Below are 22,023 nucleotides of genomic sequence, written 5' to 3'. Positions count from 1 at the left end.
CCCTTGTTGCAACTTTCTTTTACATATCGTGCCTAAAATTTCTTTTTTCATCCTTTTTTATTTCTTGCTCAGTCTTGGCAACACAACATTATTCACAGAGTACATTTTATCAATCCTCCAAGTATCATGGTTGTGCTGCAAAGCTCTGTTTTCTGCTTTTCTCCACAATTTAGAGATTGTGTTGTGTAATAAGTTGCAACAATATGTGCCTATTAAATGAGGTACTTGTCTTTGATTAGGCTCTCTTTTTATTTGTGTTGTTTTTAGCATTTATAATGGTGAATCATTTCAGGAGAAGCTAACAGGATATGTTATATAACCACTAAATTACTGCTTTGTTTTGTTTTTTAGGATAAATTAAATTATTTACCTGCAAGAACTTTGTCCTTTGTTTTTAATGAATGTCAGACAGTAAAACAAGCGATCAGCAAACAACATAAACCTTTTAGTTTATGTTTTATCTATCGTTTCAAGAGATTTTGTCAAACCAGTGACATACTGGGTGATAAATATAAAAACTGATAGCATTTCACAAACAATTAAAAAAACAACAACATACTGCCTAATTTATGTCCTGGACTGAACATGTTGATTCGGGAATCGATGCATACATGCATAAAAGATGGAAGCTTCCTTCTAGGTTGAGAAGTGAAGTTGAGGAACCAGAAAGCTGCACTTATCATGTCCGCCAGCAGGGGGAGGGACTTCTGTTCCTATGCAGGACGTACTGCAAGTTATACAGCAGGCATTTAGTTTCAGCAACTCTGCTTTCCAAACACTGACAAGTAAATGATTGCAATTAAAGTCAAAACACGATGCTGCTACGTAAATGTTCACACATACTCTCGTTCTTTAGTAGCCTCCTCAAATACTATAAACAGTTAGGTCGTTATTATCCAGAGTGCCGTAGACCAGACAGATTTTTACAAATTTTAAACTTGTTGGCCTACATGCAGGTCGCTGTCTGGTGTAAAGCTTTGTGCACAGCCCCTGAATTCAGCATATGGTGATGATGCAGTCGGTCATTATTGATGGGAAGGTGAATGGAGCTAAACACGGAGCAAACTTATGAGAGAAAACTGGTCAGAAATGTCAGCCTGCATTAGCAAGTGGTGGTTTTTATAAAGTTGAAGGAGCTAAACTTTAGTTTGGACATCAGGTTTGTGTGATCCGCACTATTTTTTTTTTCCCTTGAGTGTTTACTCCTCAGCTAGCAGGGACCAGAAAATACTCATTATGCTTAGCATTCAGCTTAGATGACTTAACTCTGTCATTTTTGTCTGTTTACTAAAATGTATTTGATTTAATGGGAAACAACTATGTAACACATTGCGTCAAATAAATGTTATAGTATTCTCTCTTTTTAGCAACTTTTAGAAATTTCACCAATCTAGGTTGAATGTTTATTTATTTGTTTTCCCCATTTTGTCTTTGCTTTTGGTTCCTTTAAACTGTCAGTGCATTTCTTCCTTCTGGACTTCCCTTGTTTCCGCTTCCTGCTGTCTCGGTCTAATATGAGGAAACCTGTGTTAGATGGTCTCTCCCCTGTGCGCCGATGATTGACAGCCCCGCTGCGCGTGTAAGCGGGAGAGGGCGGAGGAGTTTAGAGAGTCAACAGGAGCGGGAGAGAGAACGAGGATGAGAACCTGTGATGAATAGAGGGAGAATGAATGATGATGGAGCAGTTTTAGATCATCTGAAACCAGGTGCACAGGTCCTACTTTCTGGCACAGGGTGGGGGAGAAAAAGGAAGCGGTGCACGTCTTGCCAGTGCGTGGAAGCCATTAGACTTGCCCTCAGAGAGGCAGCATTTCTCTAGAAAGGAGCAGACGAATAAGTCGGCATCCAGGATCTGCGGAGTTTGTTTGGAGATAATTGCCGACTGTTTTGAAATGCAAATATGTCTCGTGTGGTGGAGGATTAACCGTTGAGTCATATTTTAATTCTTTCCTCATTTCTCTCTCTCTTTTCTGGGTTTCTCCCCATCTGTCAACATTCTTCTCAACCACTCGCAGTCCAAGGAGTCCTCGTCTGTGCTGAGCTGCGACGTCTCCCCAGATGACAAGTACATAGTGACGGGCTCCGGGGACAAGAAGGCCACTGTGTACGAAGTGGTGTATTAAAGAATAAGTGGACACGGGAAACGATAGGATGGACAGAGGCTTTTATTTCTTTCCACTTTTTTTGTTTTTGTTCTTAGTTATGCATCAACTCCACTTGATTCTCAACACCGCCAAACGTCGTCTTCATCTTCTCGAATCATCAGCCCTAAAACTTCATCACTGCCCTCTTGTTTTGCTGTAATATAAGCTGCTGTAGTTGTTCCCAAATGTCCCCTCACCTTCCCCTTCCTCCACCCAGTCTAAGCTCGTTGAATGAGGCCTGATAGTGGAGAGACAGAATGAGAAACGGCAAGATAAGGAAGACAAAGGGAAGAGGGCGGTGGAGTGTAAAGATAAAGTTGTGAGGAGAAAGAGAGGAAAAACGAGTAAGAGAGAGCGATAGAGCAGAAGGAAGCGACATTAAATGGGGGTTCGGGGAGGTGGGGGGAGGTAGGGTAATTAGGGCTGTTTCCTGATTAAGAGCTCAGTGGAAGGGAGGCCCCCAGAGGAGGCGTGGAGCGGCACGGTGGGAGCGCCAGCCAGGAGCACTGATACCACACAATCGATTCATTAGCGAGACAGTGGAGGCCTTAATGAGGCTGACGGTGCAGCTCCATCTCCCCAGCGAGAGGTGTCAGGAGCCGGGGAACGATGACGCGGCGAGATGCTTCAGATTTCCACATAAACCGACGCGAAAAAACCGCTCAAGACGCACAGAGCCGAGAGTACAAACGCTCCGATACGTCCCCCCGACTCCCGCCGCCGATTGAGGTAAACGTAAGACGGTGGGTGGGGGGGGAGGAAAAACACACAAGGAGCCGAGCATCCAATTAAACATTCATCCCAGCGCCCCCCACTCTCCTGCCTTTCTGCCTAATATCTATTTTATTTTGGTCTGACAAAGGCAGCAGCCTAATGAGCAGGGGAGTCGATGGGATTCTCCCAGGGCCCGGAGACACAAACAGAGAACATCAGCCGATCCGTTGCCTCTAATTCCTCCGGATTGTTCTCCTGACATCCAGCGCCGCGCTCACTCTCATTAAAAGGCGCTGTCAGCTAGATGAAGTAGCAGCACAACCAAGCTCACTGTGAGGCACACTGGAGGGCAAATTAACACCACGCGATTACACCATCATCAGTAGCTAACTAAGCAGTGACTAATCCAATTCCTTTCAAATTTTATGCAACTAGTTGCTGTTTTCATTTCTGCACGTCTTCATCTCCATCCCTGCTTACCTGCTCTGATTAAACCTTGTTTTATAAGCCATTGCTTATCATTAAAGTAGAGGGTAAACATTTTAAACACGTCCATAAACTAAATGAATGCACCACTCCTGTGTCTGTAAACTAAGTGTGAAGTTGGCAAAGTCCACTGACTGAAAACAGAGGGGGTCTACCGCAGCTGCATGTTATCTGCACACAGCACAGTGTGTCCAGCTAAGATCACCAATTAAAACGCTGTATCTTGTTTGTTTGATCCTTGGAAATGCCACTGTGCGAAAATAAATTGCCACTTTTCCATGGTCTGAAGCGGTTGCCGGGACAACAGGTGGCATTGCAGGAAGTCTGCGGCTTTGCCCGAGCAAAATCTTGGCACCAAAAGGACCCCCACACGTCGCTTTTTAAACAAATTTGAAATGCTGCTGAGCAATAAAGCCGTTTCAAACTTTCTCTTATTCGCTCATTAGCTGTTGCATATTCACTATTTTTTAAGATTAAAGCTTTTGTTCTATACATGCAAAGCTAATCAAATTCTGTTATGTTTTATATGTGCATTATATTCACATTTAAGTTTTACATGAATAGACACCGGTGCCTAAATCTGAGGTAATGGGAAGTATGATTTTGCTGTTTTCAGTGGAAAATGCATTGTAATCAACATAATCTGTCTTCGTATCACAGACACAACATGAGGACTAACACCCTCCATGTTTATTGGCACTCTTGGTAAAAGTGTATAAAAAACATTTTAAAATGTACTATTTATCATAGTAGTATACTGAAGTGTTGAAAACCTTTATTTTTCTTAATTCAGGAATAAAATATCAAAATGTGCTTGCCAACTCTTACAATAAACGTCTCTGAAACATTTCCCATTGTATACTTTTAACATTTTTTATTTTAATTAATACAAATTATGTTTTCTTGGGTTATTGATATGATGGGACACAAATGTCCTGTTCTCTTGAGATTTGGTACACGTGTCTCACTTTAATTTTCCCGTCTTTCCTAATTGGAAGAGTGATTAAGTCATAAAATAGCTTCAGAAATTGCTACTAATCTCAACTTGTCCACAGTTACAGTCAGACCAATACTTAAAAAGCTTAAAACAACTGGAAGTGGGACAAAAGACCCATGATTATCTTGCCCACAGACAATGAGGGAAATGTTAAAAGGGTCATGGTCACTGCTAGAGAGCTGCTGAAAACAGTTAATGCAAACTGACACTATTGCAGTAAAACATTAATTTATCCCAAGATATTTTTTACTCATTTCTATAAGTGTCAATAATTGTGGAGGGTGATGTTAACCATACGCTAATATTTTTGAAGAACTGCTTATCCGTCTCAGTTTTTATACTGCATTTCAAAAGATAAGTTTAATCTGTTGCGCTGTTTAGACTCGACAACTTGGGTTTTAAATATGCCATGCTTTCTACATAGTCTCTAAAATCCTCCGTGTTGGACTGAGAGGGAGACACACCACTTCACAAGTCAACCGTTTGGAGGTTTTTACTGTGCTGGACACCTGATCACTTCCCAATAGTTAGCACCCTGAGCTGAGGAAGCATGTTGATGCTAAAGCATGTTGATGCTAACATGCTTCATCAGTCCATCAGTCTCTTTTGTAGCAAAGGCCTCAGCTGTATGTTACTTTTACTGTACCACCAGAATGAGAGAATAAATGAACTGAACTGAGTGGTGAACACGGTTGTGGGACGCGACCACTCCTTTATAGCAACTTTAGCAAATTTTTAACAGCTCTAGTTTTTTCTTTTGATTTCATGAAGCTGCAACTGAAACTTTTGAATGTGGACGCGTCGGATCTGTTTTCAGTACGTGCTAAAAGCTAACCACAGTTGGCCTACAGACTTGTATGGTAATGAGCATTAAACATATTTATTTGGACTTTTCTACTTTCCATATCACTTCACATATTCCAAAATAAGAAAACTGCGTCAGCGCTCTCAGTTTCTGTAGAGCCTGTGTTTAGAAATAAAAGGCAAATTTCAATTTCTTCTATTAATTCACTGCATCATTTCATTATTTTTTTTTATGACTAGTGATTGCTTGTCCTGTATAATATGTTTATGTACTCGGGTTGCCTGTGGCTTGTTTTGGGCTCAGAGGGGGATACATACTTATGGAGATAGATAATCAAGGGAACACAGGTAGGATGTATTGAAAACCTACCAAGAACTCCACTGTTTGTTGTTTATTCTTTATCCCCCCCTTTTCAAAAGTGGTAGTAAGTGTACTCGAGTCTATTTCTTAGCCTTATGTTGTTTTCAGCTCCTACTTCTGTTGATTCGTGCCTGTGTTCAGCAGGCACTAAAGATTTGCTATGAAGGAGGCTCCACTTTCACTGCATGCTTGTTGCACTAAAGCTGAGCTGCTCAAAAGGAAAAAATAAATAAAAATATTTTATACAGTGGCGATCCTTAACGGTCCTCTTTTCAGAAAATAATAAAGGCGGTATGCAATTTTGTTTACTTGTATCCAATGTTAGAAAAGTTTATCTGATTTTTTTAGCTGCAGCGCTGAAGCCTGAACATAATCATGAGGGCCTTCTGCAGAGTCAGAGACGTTCTGTACAGCTTCCTGCCTCTCTTCTTTTTTTCCTCTCTGTCCAAAAGCCCCAGGTAGCCATAAATGATTCTCACGTACACAAACTTGTATGCTACTCAAAACGATGCTGTATAATGGCTATGCATATGGTGGTCTAGCGTCAGTATTTGGGACATTGTATTTGATACTTTGTTTGAATTAACATTTCCCTGCCCCACCTGTGCTTCTGTTTCGACAGTGTAAAAAAAAAAAAAAGACTTTTTCTTTTATGGCTTATATTAACTTTTCTGTTTTGGAAAGCCAAGGAATTTTATTTTATTTTTTAAATGCACTGTCTTCCCCTCCTGATGTGTTTTTTTTTCCTTGTGCTGTACAACAAATGCTATCTGTGAAGAATAAACCAAACTTGTGCTCATCATTTCAGGTATTCAGTCTTTTCATTGAATAATTAACAAAAATGTCGACAGTTTGTTCCACGCTGAAATCTTTACGTTAAACAAGGTTTAAAGTACATTCGCAGGCTAACATGAGTCAAGTTTCCTTTTTTAGCATTTTTTAAAAAATATGTTTAATTACTGCTGACAAAAAGGCTGCAAGCTTTTGCTTTACATATCTAGCCTCACAGCTGTGGTTTGGTTTATTTTCCTTTAGTGCAGAATTTAAACCAGGTTGAACTAAACCCATGTAGTTCAGGGTAGAAAATATTTGCAAAGGTTTTTCCATCTTGTACACAAAAGGACATATTCTCTGTGCCACAACACTGCTGAGAGTGGTGTTCCTTCAGCAAATGGCATGGTTTACACTCTATATGCTCCAGTTAACGATTAATCAATTACTAAATTGGTTGACAGTCATTACAATAATCGATTCATCACGATCAATCTGTTTCGGGCCCTGATGTCATCAAAAACCTTTAAAGCATCTCAGCGGAACATTCTCCATGATCACTGAAAAGCGTCCTCTGGAGCATCATCGTAACGAGTTCAGATCCCCTCAGTCTCAACACACTCTAAACACAAGCCTCACCGTGAAAGTCTGAGATCTTACAGCAGCAGCGCCACGAACGATAGTTCATGCTGCGTGTTTAAATCCCAAGACAATCCCCCCCCCCCCSCCTCACCTCTGATCCTCCAGACAGTCGAGAAACTCGGTGATCCCTCTGAATGAGAGAAGCGCAGTCATCACAGGAGAGGAGGCAGCGCGCCTTCACCTTCAGCAGCCTTCATTTCTCATCTAAATATTTCTAAGATGCTTTCTGACACCATGCTGTGAGAACACGCTGTTCTGACTGGTAGGGTTTGAACAAATAGGCAACAAATGCTTCCATTTTTTTTTTTGTCCTTCTTTGAAACATCCAGATGAAATCTGCCAAAAGCCTGACTTGGGAAAACTTGCGCTAGTGTGCGATTATTTTAATTTCTTCCATCACAAGCACACAAACACAGGCAAAGGTCAACAAAACAAAACAAAACAAAAAAAAAAGCGGGACACTGTTGGATTTTCAGAAGCAGATGCTCAAATCGATGTTCTAAAAGAAACATGAAGTCAGAGGACAATCTCCTTTGCCTTTAGAGACCTTTATTTACATGTTTATGGATCAGAATGGTAGCTATGAAAATACAGGCCAGTCCATCTGTATGTGCCCTAACAAATACAACGAAAGAACATGAAATACTGAATGAAAGATGTGCTTACCCTGAAACACAAGAGAACGTGTTGTTTTAACCGACTTCCAAGTCTTGTATTCGAGATTGTTTTCCCCAATTTTAAATGAATGAAAACAGTCTGATTCTCTGGATGTTTCAGAGGAAACCAACTAAGCCCTGTTCTGTCACGTATACATGAGAAAATGTTACAATCATGATGCTGAAATAAAAAATAAAAAAAAAAGGAAAAGCAAAAAGTATCTGGAACATCAGTAGAGCTCCCCCACATGTGCTGTGTGCCGATCAGAACTCACACAGAGCCGGGATGACTCCGGCTTGGACCCCCGACAGGACAGATCCAATTAAACCTCCTCCATTCAAATCAGTTCAACTGTTTGCAATTAATCCAAAAGGGGAAAGAAAAAGAAAAAAATAAATGTTTTCTTCTAACTTCTTTTGCACTACAGAGGTTTTATTTTGTTTTTGTTTAAAAAAAAAAAAAAGAAAAGTTCTTTGGAGGAATCCCACATTAGCGTAGCTATAGACTAACCAGCTTTCTCAGAGCATTAAACACCAAAGTTTATTTTCCAGAGATGTGACTTTGCGTCTCCTTGCTTCTCTCTCTCTCTCTCTCTCTCTTTCTCGCTCATTTCTCACAAACGCGAACAAAACGACGAAGTACGAGTTGAGTGTCTCTTGCTCTTCACACACCGCCGACACCCTGTACAGTCACTGGTGCAGGAAGTGGGGGGCCTCGGCTTGGCCCCCCCCCCCCCCCGGGGATCGTTAGCTTTCAGTGAGGAGCCAATCAGAGATCAGTAAATGACTTCATAGACTGTGGCCTTCTTGTCCCCAGAGCCGGTGACGATGAACTGGTCATCAGGTGAGATGTCACAGCTGAGAACCGACGAAGACTCCTTAGACTGTGCAGAGAGACGAAGAGGAAGGGGGAGCTTTACAAACTACAAGGTTTAAAGAGGAACTGAAGCTCTCAGGTTTGCTGAGTCAAATCTATTGTGTCCCATGTGAAAATAAAACAGATTCTACCTGGAATATGCTGGATCCGTAGGGCGTCCGCCAGGCGTTCAGGAGGTTATCTTTCCCCGTGCTCACGAACCATTTACCTACAGGACAAAACACACGCTGCTGTCAGCAGATAAAGCCTCATGGGGGGGCTGGGGAGAGCTACGGATGATTCTGACCGGCAGTAAAATAGGTTTTACCTCTCTGTGATTAAATACCCTAAAGAAATGTTACGTAGTAAATGCAGGTTTTCAGTGTGTGTGTGCGCGTACCGCAGTATGCGAACTTGAGGGAGAGGACGCAGCTCTCGTGGAGGTGCAGCTGGTACTTGTCGGGTTTGGACACGTGCAGCACTTCCACGTTGCTGCTCTCCATCCCTACAGCCAGCCACTCGCCTGTCGGACAGTAACCCAGGGAGAAGATCTGGGACGCACAGGGAGGCGGATTGTTTTTATTTTTGTGTCATTTATGGGATGCTAACTTCAGGTATCAAGAGTCCTGACCGAGTACCTGTGAGGTGAAGTCGTGCTGCTGCAGCTGCCGGCCCTCTCTCAGGTCCCAGCAGCGGACCGTGTTGTCCAGCCCTCCCGTCCAGAGCTTGGTGCCATCATTGGAGATGTCGATGCAGCTCGCTCCGTCTGTGTGGCCCTGGAACTGCCTGCACAAAAAAGGACATGAAACCCATCAGGCATCAGTGGTTTTTTTTTTCCACTAAAGTGGTTAAAATGTGACGGAAGGATCGGTGCTTTGAAAACTTAAGGTTTCTATTAAAAATGTTTTATTTTTTTCCACAATTAGTAGCCACATGACCCAGATCATGTCAAGTTGAACATTTCTTTCTGTAAATGTCTGATCCTCCCTCTATTGTAAACTCTCTGCAGTGCAGGGAGACGGTTCACCTACATTAATTACAGGATTTTTCCTTTCATACATTTGATGCTCTTGTGGTCAGTGATGCCATAGTTACTTTGAAAAAGCAACTTTAAAAAGATTACAGATTACTCTTTAAAAAGTAGTTTATTGACTTCACTGACTACTTGATTTGGAAAGTAACTAAGTTAGATTACAAGTTACTTTATTAGTTACTGTAAGCACCTGCTCTTGCCAATACTTACTTAATTGCAAGTTATTTTATAGAACAATGGAGATTGTTTAATGGTTTAAAAAAAAAAAAAAAACTTTAGTCATTTTTGTGTGCTCCACTAATGTCTGTAAAACTCCAAGTAATAGAAGCACACAGTGATTTGAATAAGTAACTTTAATCTGATTACTGGATTTGAACCACAGTAACGTGTTGGATTACTCATTACTGAAAATAGTGGTCGGATTAGAGTAATGTGTTTTTGTAATGCATTACTGACATCACTGCTTGTGGTACAAAGTCACAGAAACAGAAAGAGGCGATACATTTCCTAAATTTTCTATTCAAGCTACAGAGAAATCTTCATGAATATCTGCATAAACGTGTGGATTAGCTAACTTATTATGCCTTCCACGTATGCGATTCGGTTACATTTTGGTGCTGTCAGCATTTTAGATGCATGAGGAGATAATATCAGGTCATCTTTCCTGAAGCTTGTCAGTTTATAAACTAAAGGATGGGTCCTCTGGGAGCTTGTCCTGGAGGTTTCCTGCCTGTTTTATGAGCAACAGATGCTAATAGTTGCTGCAGCACTGCATGTAGATAAACAGCTGAACATGCAGTAGCAGAAATGTCTCCTGCGGATGATTTTATGGCTCGTCTTCTCTGGAAATTCGGTGATAGAAGATTTAAGACTGCAGTGCTAATGTGGGGAAAGAAAATGGTTCTTTGGGAGTATTTATCCAGCGCTGTATGGTAAAATCATTAATAACCTGGCAGCAACTTTCCAAATTACACTTTATAAAGTGAGACACAAGCTCAGCTGAAAACCAGAAATCTGCCTTTTTAACAGTTGATTTTGCCAGAAATCTTCTTCCCCACTTCAACCAGCGCCAACTTACTAAAAACTAATTTTCATTTTCTTAGTTTCGATCTGCTCTCCTCGTCTGACTGAAACGGTTTCAGACTGATCTGACGTTTCTTGCTCCTACCTGACCAGCGTCTGGTTGTGCAGGTCCCAGACGACGATGTTGCCGTCGCTGCAGCAAGAGAAGCAGACCTTGTTGTCGGGGGAGATGGCCAGGGCATAGCAGGCCGGGGCGGACGACGTCAGCTCCGCCTTGATGCGGGGAGTCGGCGTGGCCAGATCCCAGATGGACAGCGTGCTGGCCTCGCCTCCGACAATCAGGGTCCGACCGTCAGACAGCAGCTTGCAGGAGCGGATGTAGTTATCCCGGTTCTGATTGGACACGGAGGGTGTGGAGTGCGTTAAGTTTACACGTGGTGCAATAAAATATGCTGCTGCTGCGTTTGACTTCCAATCTCCCATCATGTCTCACCAGACAGTCCAGCTGGGCCATGGGGCTCTTGCTTCCCGGCTGGCTGATGTCCCACACCTTGACGCAGCCCTTGCCTCCGGTGTAGACGTGGCGTGTGGAGGTGCTGATTGTGACGGCGCACACCACCTCCCCGTGGCTCAGCGTGTGGATCTGACGGGCATGACGCGGGATGCCCGGGCCCAGCAGGGCGTCGGGGGGGAAYGGCACCGGCTGCATCTGGCCGTCGGCGCTCACGTGGAACGAGTAGGCGCTGGGAAGAGGAGAGAGGAAAGAACTGATTGAAAGATGCATTCACGATTAAAACAAGAGTGATGGTTTTGTTTTGGATTTGTGTTTAACTGTGCTTATGACAAAGCAGAAAGCTAATAAAACTATGTGGTTTGAAAGATACTGAACCTGAAAAGAGGGGGGGGCTTAATACAGGCTTTTGTATTAAGCCCCACCCCATTCAATATTCAAAACATTTTTTGCTACAAATCTTTTATTAAACACTCTACTAGCTTTGCACATAGAGAGGCAAGACCGTTTACCCAGAGTTCTTTGCAAAATACCTCAAATTTAGCCATACTGAATATTGAACAGCAGTTAATATCCACTTTTAAAATCTTCAAAATGACAAATTTTCTTCTCAATCCATCGTTCTCCACATCAACTCTGACCAGCTTCCCCGTCCCTTAGGAAGAAACGCATCTGCAAAGCATGATGCTGCCAATACCGAGCTTCACAGTGAGGAATGTGAATTCAGGGTGTATTTATACTGAAATTCAGTGAAATAAAGGTGGAGTCTATTTACTAATCAAGTAGCTTCTGAAATCAACTCGTGATTTTTATATTTTTTAAATCTAGAGGTATCAAAAAAGGGGGCTGAATGTAAAAGCTCACCACACTTTTCAGGTTTTGATCTGTACAACATTTCGCATACCAAGTATTTTATTTCCAGCGCTTTTAGTTTGTTGATCACAAATTAAATTACAGTTAAAAATATGCTGAAAGTTGTGGTTGTAAAGGGAGAAGATGTGAAAAAGTTCAAGCAGGATGAATACTTTTAAAAAGCGCCATATTTGGTCTTTGGTAAAATCTCATCATCATCTTGAATGTATCGTATATGAGACACAATCACATAATTCAAAAGAAAACCTGGGAGATTTTTAAGGATTCTATCTCTCCTGCTTTTGCTTGAGACTGAAAATCAGAAGAAAAAAAAAACAATCTAACCATTGACCTGAACACTGAGCTGGAAATTTCTGCTGAACTGGCGGGACCACTTTTGAACCAGAGAAGATTTTAATAATTAGGAAGAGGAAACTCACGGTTTTCCTGAGGCCGACTGCAGGCTGGCCGGAAGCCCAGGGACCCTCATATGCGAGTGTGGAGACTCGTAGCCCACCTGCAGCAGATAAGATGCCTTAGAATAATAAAAAAAAAAATGGCTTAAGGAGAGACTAAAAAGACAGTGGTTCATAAAGAAGAGCACTAGCTCATTAAAATGGATAATACAGCAACAGTATCTGGATAAAAAGATCTGAATAAAACAAGATAATAAAAGAGCAAAGAGGTTTTTAAGAGGCAAGGTCACAGCCTGCCAGATTTTTAAAGATAAATCACACTGCAGCTGCTTTTCCTTTGAAACACTCATGTCCTCTCCATAAATATCCAGATTTTTGACCTTTCTGACAGCTTTATATGCTGAGGCACCAACATATGACAGTGACACTGCAAAGACAAATTATCTGCAGCGCGCCAGCCTCACCACAGGGGACCGGCCGTAGCCCGCAGCAGCTGCAGCCGCCGCCGCCGCCGCCGCCGCCGCTCCGTTCATCTGGGGGGAGACCAGGTGGAGGCCGGCGCCGTAGCCCCCCGCCCCGGGCAGATCTCCGTTCACCCCCGGAGGGGGCAGGCCAAAAGCCCCCGGAGGGTAGGCCCCCTGCACTGCCAGGGGATTCCTCAGACCAAGAGCTGGGAGAGAAGGAGACAGAAGAGTGTTTAACGCTCTGGAGAACACGTCTGAACAAATTTGTGATTGAAGGAACCATTTCAGTGCGTCAGTCATTCAGAATCCTTCCGTGTGATTTTTGTCACCGGCTTAAACATGATGCAAAATCTATTAAAAATGAGCCTTTCAGACACCTGTGACCGACGAGTTGCGAACAAGCAGCAGGACTGGACCACTACTGACCCCTGCTGGCCACCGTGGCGTCCTGCATGGAGGCAGCACGTGGTAAGTCGGTATGTATCCCCATCCTTTATGTCCACCGTCGGCATTGTGTATATATGCTTGCTCGCATGCATAATAGAGTGTGCAAAATTGGAGCAGACACCAAAAGTGAAGTGTAAAAGAAAAAAAGAAAAAAAAAAGCGAGAGAAAGATACAGTGGAATCTAGATGGAGGCTCATTATGAAGCGGCTCACAGTCACAGTCCATCACCTCTCCTAATCTTTCCATTTAAAAAGTGAAGCACGCTGAATATTTCTACCCACAGCTGCTTATTAAGTCCAGATGGTGGTCGGCGGAGATGAGCGGGCTGACATTCATACCAACTACTGCAGCAGGGCTCTGACCGACGCTGCAAGGAACAGGGTCACTGCGGCTGAAGTGCAAAAGTGAAATCCTATTTCTGATTGATCTGTTGAGTGCAGATTGTTAATTACAGAGTTAGCATTAAAGCTACTGAATGGTTAAGCTCAGAGACGCGAGTACCAAGAGGGTCGACACCGGGCTTTCCTGGAACCGGTCTGAACTGTGGGGGCCCACTCGGACCCGGGGTGTTGGACTCCTGAGACATGGGGGTCCCCGGCTTCATACCAGGGGTGCTAGACTTCTCTCTCTGGAGGACAGAGATAAAGGCAGAGATGTGATGGCAGGTATTTCACTACAGAACATTCATTCATTATATTCAGTCATTCAACAGTGCTCAAAATATTTTTTGGCTCCAGTAAAAATTACAAAATAAAATAAGTGCTTTCAGTGCAGCAGCATCGTCTCCCACAGACATTTTAGAGAGAAGAAAAATCAACATTTAATTTCAATAGATTTGTTCAGTGGATGATTAAAAAAAATAAACTGTTTATCGCTTAACAAAATCACAAGTGGTTAAATTATTGATTCCCCTTAAAATTCATTGAACCTCCCTATTGTCATCCACCCAGTGCATATTGGATTTGGTGTATGTTTTAGTTTTGCTTTTCAAACTTTTTCAGTGTCAAAAACACAAATTAATACCGGATAATTGACAAGTACTGAAAGTTGAAACTGTCTCAGAGAGGCAGAAGCACTGAACTCTTGATAATTATACAGCTGCTAAAAACTAAAATCAAGGTGTTCATGCACAAATGTCCATACAAATCTTGTACATTTTCTCTTTTATTCTCCCTTATTCAGCTACATATTATTATTTTTTTTTCTGGGTATGTTATTTTTAGAACAACAGAATAACTTGCATTTTATAGGGATTTGTACATAAATGCAAAACACACACACACACACAAAAAATTCAACAGTAAAAAAAAGACTGAGAAGGCAAATGAGTTGCAAAATATAACCCATAATGACAAAGTGGCAACGCAATCGCTGAGGGACGGCTGGACGGTTGTAGCACAATATGTGAGAAACTACTGATCCTGAACAAAATGGCAAAATAACAGTGTGGCAGCATGGAAAAGCGATGTGCTCAGAAAGAAACGCTTTACGTGTAGCTGCACATGTGAATGTGGTGTTGAAGAGGAAAGCGGAGATTTGTTTGACAGCACATATTTTCATCTACCTGTGGGGGATCTTTGCCTCGGGATGGGGACGGAGCGCTGCTTGATGAAGCCAGGGAGGTGGGGCTGGCCTGTGGGGGCCCTTCCTTACGGGACGGGGGGATCTTGTCTAAACCGTTCTCCCTTGACGAGTACGACTGCACGCTGCGGGGGGATGATGGGTCCTGAATGCAAAATGCAACAATGTATTAAATATGACAAAAGAACAAAAGCCATAGCTCCCCATTTCATTTTTTTTTTAATACGTCATTTGATATTTGTCAGGTTTTGAAATTGTTTTGCTTTGTTTGTCAGGGTTGTTCCACTGCACTCACAGCGAACCAAAGTCTGCTTAGAGTAAAAACTAAATGATGCAGCTAAAGTTTCTGTTTTACTTTAAACAAGATTCAGGTTTAAAGTTCAGGAATTTCAGCGCAACCTTTAAAGGAAATGCTCTCTTTGAAGAAAAACCAACAAACAAACTCTGAATGAGATTCTTTACTTCACCGAAGCAGCTTGTTTATGATTTAACGCATTTTCCAAGACATTTTAAAGCAGCTGTAGATTTTGAAATCCTATTTTCACGTAAGAAAAACTGTCGGAAGTTACCTCAAAAACATAGCAGCTCTTACTAACCTGGACTCATACATGTTTAACTGATCATTAACACATATCACAGGTAACTTAGAAACATGTCTTTCATTACATCTTCCTCTCTGTCTATATCCTGCAGTTACAGAGCCTGCTGACAATTCACTGATGTTCATCTCGACATGATCTTCCAGAGCATTTCACTACAAGACAGGAGGTTTAGACTGAAACTATGACCTGAGCTCAAACCCTTTCTGTTTTATAGAGGCTGTTCTGGCTGCATGTCAGCCTGAACAAAATCCTCAAGCACCCTAAAAGGACCTTAAGCCTCAGTGGATGCTGAACCTTCTGACATCAAAATTACATACTTTTCCAGCATCAAACTTCTAGACTTTTTTTCTTGAAGTTTAAACAGAAGTATTGAATGCAGGATCCACAAGAGAAACAAAGGACAAGGAAAACAAAAAACCTTTACTGCTTTTTGGCATTTGGGCAAAACAGTGTGTCCTTTTCCAAATCTGTAACTCTTGTGTTTGTAATGGAGATTTGAGTGTCCTTCCTAAGTCATATTTCTTTGATTTAAGAGTCATGATCTGATTTGTAGAAATTACTAAAACCTGCACTTTTATTTCAGGTTTTGGTCAAGAGTCCAAAAAGAAGTAAAAAGCGTGTTCAGCCAGTAATTTAAAAACATAATTTCAGACGGACTCAAAGTTAGAACAGAGGTGCATCTTGTCAAATCAGAGATAAATCTAACAAATGCATATCAAAGTTAAAAAAACAAACAAACACAAAATTCATTAAGTATTACTTGATTTTTAACACTTTAGAAAACTAATTAGAAAAATTCCTCTTTTCAGGATTGTACATGTATGTTTAATTTAATTTTATTTTTTTTTTAAACACCGCAGGCTACAGCTCAGATTGTGCACCTGTATGCGTTTTGGATGTGTGTGCGTCTAAATGAGGTCAGGCAGAAGCAGAGGCGGGCATCATTATTCCTATTCATGTGAGTCTGCTGGCTGTGTTTACACGGTGCATGCTGATGAAAGCGGTCAAGTGAAGCAAACAGAGGCCGGCGGCCGCCTACTAACCTCATCCACCACCAAATTATCATCGCTCTTATCCGCATCGCTGCCCTGCGAGAGAAAAGGGCATAATAATAATAAATAAATAAATAAAACACTCCTAGGTTACCTGCTGTATGCAGAGAGCATAGACAAACAAACTTGACAGGAAGATAAAAAAACAAGCAGCACAAATGTAAATGACCCTTATACTATTTTTAACAGTGTACAGTAAACAAGTCTCAAATCAATGACTTTCTACTTTCAAGCAACATAATTGGCTAAAACTCACTCGACTATGTGATCCTCCACAGTTACTCCAAGAAAACAGTACAGAGAGTCAGAACTGTAAATATTTTAGATAGAAAGAGGGCAGTTCCCCAAAGTCTGCTGGTCTTCCACTGCACAAAAGACACCGTGTCTTTTATCTGACTCGAATTGGAGGAGTTGGGTGAAACTTTCCTGCAGTTACTCAAACATTTAAGAGTGTTATGAAAGTGTCCTCACATAGTCTGTCATGAACTCCTTCTCTTCAGCTTTCCTCTTCTTGCCGTTGCTGAGGTAGTCTGTTGAGCGGCCCTTGTCCCCGTTGGAGAGGGAGCTCTGCAGAGAGGGAAGGGTTAAAAGGGCAAAAAGAGTGAGCGTTTGCACACGTGAGGATGAAGGATGGAGAGGAGGAATTTATATAGAGAGGAGGAGATGAAGCAAGGAAGTACAGAGGAGTAGGAGAAAGGGCGTGAGGGTGGAAAGGGAGGAAGAGGATGATAATGAGGTGAGGGGGAGTGCATAAATCATGTCAGGCTCATGAGCCGCAGAGATGAATGTGAAAGAATATCAGGCTGCATCGACTGGCCGGCCCACTGAGGGAAGCAGCGGGAGGCAGAGTTTTCTTAACGGCAGTGCAGAAGATGGGAGAGGGAGTGAGCTAAAGTCAAAAGCTGAAAACAAATGTGAGCGCATTGTGGAATAAAATCGCTCCAACAAGGAAAGTTTCAAAACACAACAAAAGAGATGGACGTGACCTTGTGTTTTTAACTTTATTCGACGTGTTTTAGAATATATTTTTCCCCACGTACTGTTGGATTGTTTTGTGCTAATTTTTAGCATCCAACTCCTCGACAACTACACAAATCAAGTTCGGAACACAAAGATAGAAATGCAACAAAAAAACCCCATAAACATCCATGTGACAGACCAATAAGAAGTTGTGTATGATTATAAAGTGGAAGAAATGTGATATAGGGCTTTGCGTTGTTAAATATTTATCCTCCTCAAAAAATTCCATTAGCACCAATTATCTTAGGATGATGATTAATTTGTGAATAAAAACTATTGGTGTGGAAAAGAGCAATATCAGCAACTATTTTGCTAAACGTTGTGTTGTTCCATCACATAAAATTCCCATGAACTGAATTTGTAGTTTAATGTGACAAAATACGAAAAGTTTCAGGGATTTTAAACACGTTTCTGAGGCAATGTAATGAATTTTGAAATCAACTTTTCATCTAACATTTTATAGATATAAAAAGTGGTGAAATTTTTAGCTCTTTTTTTTTAACTCCAGCATTTATGGAAAGAGCTCCCCAATTTAGATCAGGTGTCCCACTATGAAAATTAGTGGAACAAAATGGTGGGAAGGTATGACTGTGCTTCACACGAGTGATCAATAGTGAGGTGGGGGTGTAAATTGCACTCACTGGTCCGGCTTCCCGGTCTATTCAGGTGCGGAATAAAACGTCCAACACATCCAGGAAGTGTGCAGCAATGCAGCAAGGGCGAGAAAGGACAAAGAAATGCACATAATCATAAAGTTATTCACCGTTACTTCATACAATGTGCAGAAATATCCCCAAGGAGTATTATTACCAGCAACTATGTCTATGTCCTGACATCGCTCCAAAGGAAAAATCAATCAGATTTCAACCACGCCAAGATTTAATGCTTACTCTCCTCCTACATCAGCATTGTGGGTTTTTTTTTTGCCTCAAAAATGCCGTCTGGCTCCTGTCTGAACATTGGACTCATCAACCCTCTAAGCTCTGCAACACAAAGAGAATGTCACGCCTCATTTAAAGCATACCTCTGTGGTGCTCTGCTGCAGCAGCGGAGGCTGCCGCCACCGCCTCCAGGTGTGCCCTCTCATCTTTGGCTGCAAGCTGGGCCCCCAAAGCCCCGGACAGGGCCAGCAGGCCGGACCCTCCGCCGAGTGCCAGACCGGGGTGGGGCAATCCTGATGGGTGTGGGCCGACTGGCAAACCCTGGGCATGCTGGGAGAGGTGCTGGGCCTGAAGCTGTTGCTGCACACGGGAGAATGAATACAAACCCAGAGAGCAAGAGAGAAAGAAAAGACGAGAGAAACTTGGGTGACTTACAAGGAGTGGAGGAAGTGGTTTCACTGGAAGTAATTAAGAAGAGGAAAAGGAGGAAAGGAGGAGGGGGGAACTAATTGTTGCGATGTGCACATAAGGAGAAATGCCAAGGTCAAAGCAGTGGCACAATTAACAACCCTGTGGTGAAAATTTTGATTAAAGTTTTGAAATAAAAATAATTTTTTTTTTTTTTTCGAAGTTTGCAAAAACGCCAGCAAACATTTAAATCGACTTATTTTGGGAGCATTCACGTTTCTTGAACTGACGCTCGAGTGAGGTCTGAAATCAAATCTCCATTTTTGATGAGCGTAGTTTGAAAACGAATAATGAGCCGATGAAGTCGGCACATTTTAAAATGTAGCGCATGCCAACAGGTTGGCTTGTGCTGCAAAAAGAAAAAAAAAGGAGGAAAAATAAAATATGGGAGTATAAGGTACACACGCTCTGAAGCAGAGGGGGGAGCCCACGTACCCCTATTGAAGCATTTAGCTCCCCCATGGTCACCTGTTTGGCGCGCTCCATGGCCTGGACCACCTGCTGCTGGTGCTGCGGATCAAACCAGAACATCAACCAGTCAACTTACAGTCTGCTAACTTTACATAAAAAAACAGGAGCATTTACATAAATTAAAACATCATCGAAATGATCATTAATTTCAGAAGTCCAATTCAAAAAGTAAAGCTTGTTTATAAACTCATTACACGCAGCGCGACAATTCCAGTCTTCATTCTGTTAGTTTTGATTATTATGGCTTTCTGCTAATTAAAACCCAAGAATCGGAATAACACTTGACTAATTAAAAATGACAATTTTAACAAAAAAAATGTCTGCCTGTATTATGTCTTAAGCAATCAAGGAGATGGTTTATCCTTCTTAAAGAGAGTAAATTACAACAAGTTGGCTGTTCACGAAGACCATTCATGCAAAGTTAAATGGAAGGAAAAAGTATGGCAGAAAAACCTTTTTAGGTAACATGAAGGATTATGAAGCAAAGCATATATAAGAGCTTAGGGTAGATTCACAAGGCGTGGAGAAAAGTTCCAGTTTGTTCTTCAGCAAACTCAGACGTGTCCACGACGTGGACTAGGATGACAGCATTCCTCCTGGTAAACCAATCACTGGAAATCAGAAGCATCTTAGCGAAGACAAGGAGATGAAATACTGGTTGCAAAAGAGGTTCAAAGTCTTATTTTTAGACAAAAGCAAACATTGTGTTTAATTTCTTCTGGAGGAAAAATGCAAAGGAGTAGAATCCAGGTTCTTTTAGGTGCAGTGTGAAGTTTCCACATAATCTCATCTGCTGGTGTCGGTGCACTCTGTTTTATCAAGCCCAAAGTCAACTCAGCCACCTACTGGGAAACTTTTGAGCATGTCACGCTTCCATCAGCTGGCTGGTTTTATATAGGTGCGATTTTATTTTCTGGCAGTTCTCTCTCTCTCTCTCGCACGCACGCACGCACGCACGCACGCACCAAAAGCTGGTTAAATAATCTTGGTGTTCCTGTTTCTGATTGGCCAGCAAACTGACCTGAACCCCATAGAGAATCTATGGAGTAAGATGAGGAACACCAAACCCAACAATCCAGACAGGCCGCAATTAAACCTGAGCTTCCTGAATGCCTCAGCAGAGCTACAGGCCGATCACTTCCATGTTACGCAGCACCAATGCAGTAATACATGAAAAGGAATCCCAAATGTGTACTGACTCTGTATGACTACAATTTCATTTGAAAATAAAACTGGGATTTAATTGGCTTTAAGTCGTATTCTCTAAAATTAACAGAAATAAACGCTTGAAACGCTGAAAACACCCAAGTTTCACTTTTTCAACTGAATTACTGAACCTTTAAATTTTCTGAGATGTGCCTCAATGAGCACATGACAACTTGGACAATTAGTGTAGAATGAAACCCTTCGATGAGCATTGTTTTTAAAAAATATTGCTCTTTAGTCTAAATGGAGGCACACCGCTCTGTCCTGTCCATCTGCAGCTCTGTGTGCGCGTGTGTCTGAGACAGATATTGATAAATGTGGACACGGCCACTTTTGTGTGGGTTCCTGTCACAACGTAGAGACGGAGAACTGAATACAGAGTGTGTGCGTGTCCACGTGTGTGTGTGTGTGTGTGTGTGTGTGTGTGGGGGGGGGTGTGCGTATGTGTGTGTACGTGTCCCACCTCCTGCGTCAGAAAGGGGATGAGCTGAGCACATATCACGTTCAACCGCTTGGCAATCTCTGTCTGAAAGAGCAAAAAAAAAAAAAAAAAAAGATACTGTCACTTTGATGAATAAACACACAAACAATCACACCACCAAGACCGAGCATGTACACAAAGAAACGCGCACACACACACGCACGCAGACGTGAAGGTTACGGGCACACACACAGTTTTGGCCTGCTTCTCCCAGGGCCGGAGTGGTAAATATTTCAGCTGCTTACATCTGGTCCATGCAAATGGAAACTCTGCCAGAGAGTTTGGCTAAAATATTCATGGACAGCATCTGCTGTGGCCACAACCAGCCCACACAGAGAGCGAGAGAGTGTGTGTGTGTGTGTGTGCGTGTGTGTGTGTGTGTGTGTGCGTGTGTGTGTGTGTGTGTGCACAAAGACAAGACACAACAAACCCCATCTTGTGTGTGTGTGTGTCTCTGCATGTCTGTTTTGTCTCTGTGTGTTTGTATTTATGCATGTACGGTTTTGTGAGTGCGTGTTCCCCGTTCGGTGGAAGGGTTTTGGGTTTGAAGGTCTCGTCTTCTTTGTGCTGTGGGTGTGTGTGTGTGTGTGTGTGTGTGTGTCTACCAGGACACACTCTAAAACATTGCCAGCAGCAAACTTTTCCTCCATTATCCCTTCATTTATCCATTCTTCCTTACCATCCGGACGGTAATCAGTGTGACGTACACCGTGGTGTTAGCTCTGACACACACCAGCGTGTTCGGTGGCCGGTCCAACGAGGCCGTTAGGGCCAGTAATGATATGCATGCAGAGATCATGACAGCATCATTATAGCTGCAGGCTGTTTATCTTGTTGACAGCAGCTACTCTTTGAAGTGTGTGCTTGTGTGTGGGAGAATGCATGCCCATTTCCACCTCCACACAAACACACACCCTCAGCCTCCCGCTCTTAAGTGATTTATTGATGCTGGACTGAACTCCTCCCCTCCCTCCACCTCCTCCCCCCCACTTCTTTTTTCCTTGCGTTCCTCTCTCATTGCTCTGACTAGCTTCATCTCTCCCCATTGGACTCCCAACCCCTGCCCTTCTTCCCTCCATGCTCT

At 42.3% G+C, this 22,023-nt stretch overlaps 2 protein-coding genes across 7 annotated transcripts in view; one reads left to right on the top strand and one right to left on the bottom strand.

The window, feature by feature from the left end:
* The window catches only part of tle2b (TLE family member 2, transcriptional corepressor b), a 101,802-nt gene extending 95,494 nt beyond the window's left edge, over positions 1-6,308 (top strand). For all 5 annotated transcript variants that reach the window (XM_017304388.1, XM_008406949.2, XM_008406950.2 and 2 more), the window contains one exon: positions 2,016-6,308. In XM_017304388.1, coding sequence (XP_017159877.1) covers positions 2,016-2,123 — 108 coding nt within the window. In that variant the 3' untranslated portion in view covers positions 2,124-6,308. The remainder of the gene's footprint in view (positions 1-2,015) is intronic.
* Positions 6,309-7,441: 1,133 nt separating this feature from the next.
* tle2a (TLE family member 2, transcriptional corepressor a) overlaps positions 7,442-22,023 on the bottom strand; it is a 48,156-nt gene continuing 33,574 nt past the window's right edge. Inside the window, exons 5-20 of one of the 2 annotated variants that reach the window (XM_008406953.2) lie at positions 20,922-20,984; positions 19,217-19,291; positions 18,457-18,673; positions 18,074-18,090; positions 16,884-16,979; positions 16,404-16,448; positions 14,742-14,903; positions 13,679-13,805; positions 12,731-12,936; positions 12,291-12,367; positions 10,981-11,230; positions 10,633-10,880; positions 9,070-9,217; positions 8,832-8,982; positions 8,584-8,660; positions 7,442-8,459 (exon numbers count right to left, since the gene is read on the bottom strand). In XM_008406953.2, the coding sequence (XP_008405175.1) occupies positions 8,352-8,459; positions 8,584-8,660; positions 8,832-8,982; positions 9,070-9,217; positions 10,633-10,880; positions 10,981-11,230; positions 12,291-12,367; positions 12,731-12,936; positions 13,679-13,805; positions 14,742-14,903; positions 16,404-16,448; positions 16,884-16,979; positions 18,074-18,090; positions 18,457-18,673; positions 19,217-19,291; positions 20,922-20,984 (2,067 nt within the window). In that variant the 3' untranslated portion in view covers positions 7,442-8,351. The remainder of the gene's footprint in view (positions 8,460-8,583; positions 8,661-8,831; positions 8,983-9,069; positions 9,218-10,632; positions 10,881-10,980; positions 11,231-12,290; positions 12,368-12,730; positions 12,937-13,678; positions 13,806-14,741; positions 14,904-16,403; positions 16,449-16,883; positions 16,980-18,073; positions 18,091-18,456; positions 18,674-19,216; positions 19,292-20,921; positions 20,985-22,023) is intronic. The other variant, XM_008406955.2, reaches the window with a different exon arrangement.

The sequence above is a fragment of the Poecilia reticulata genome, linkage group LG4, assembly GCF_000633615.1.
Source record: "Poecilia reticulata strain Guanapo linkage group LG4, Guppy_female_1.0+MT, whole genome shotgun sequence".
In the NCBI taxonomy this organism is placed as follows: Eukaryota; Metazoa; Chordata; class Actinopteri; order Cyprinodontiformes; family Poeciliidae; genus Poecilia; species Poecilia reticulata.
This window is presented reverse-complemented; position numbering and strand designations above follow the sequence as displayed.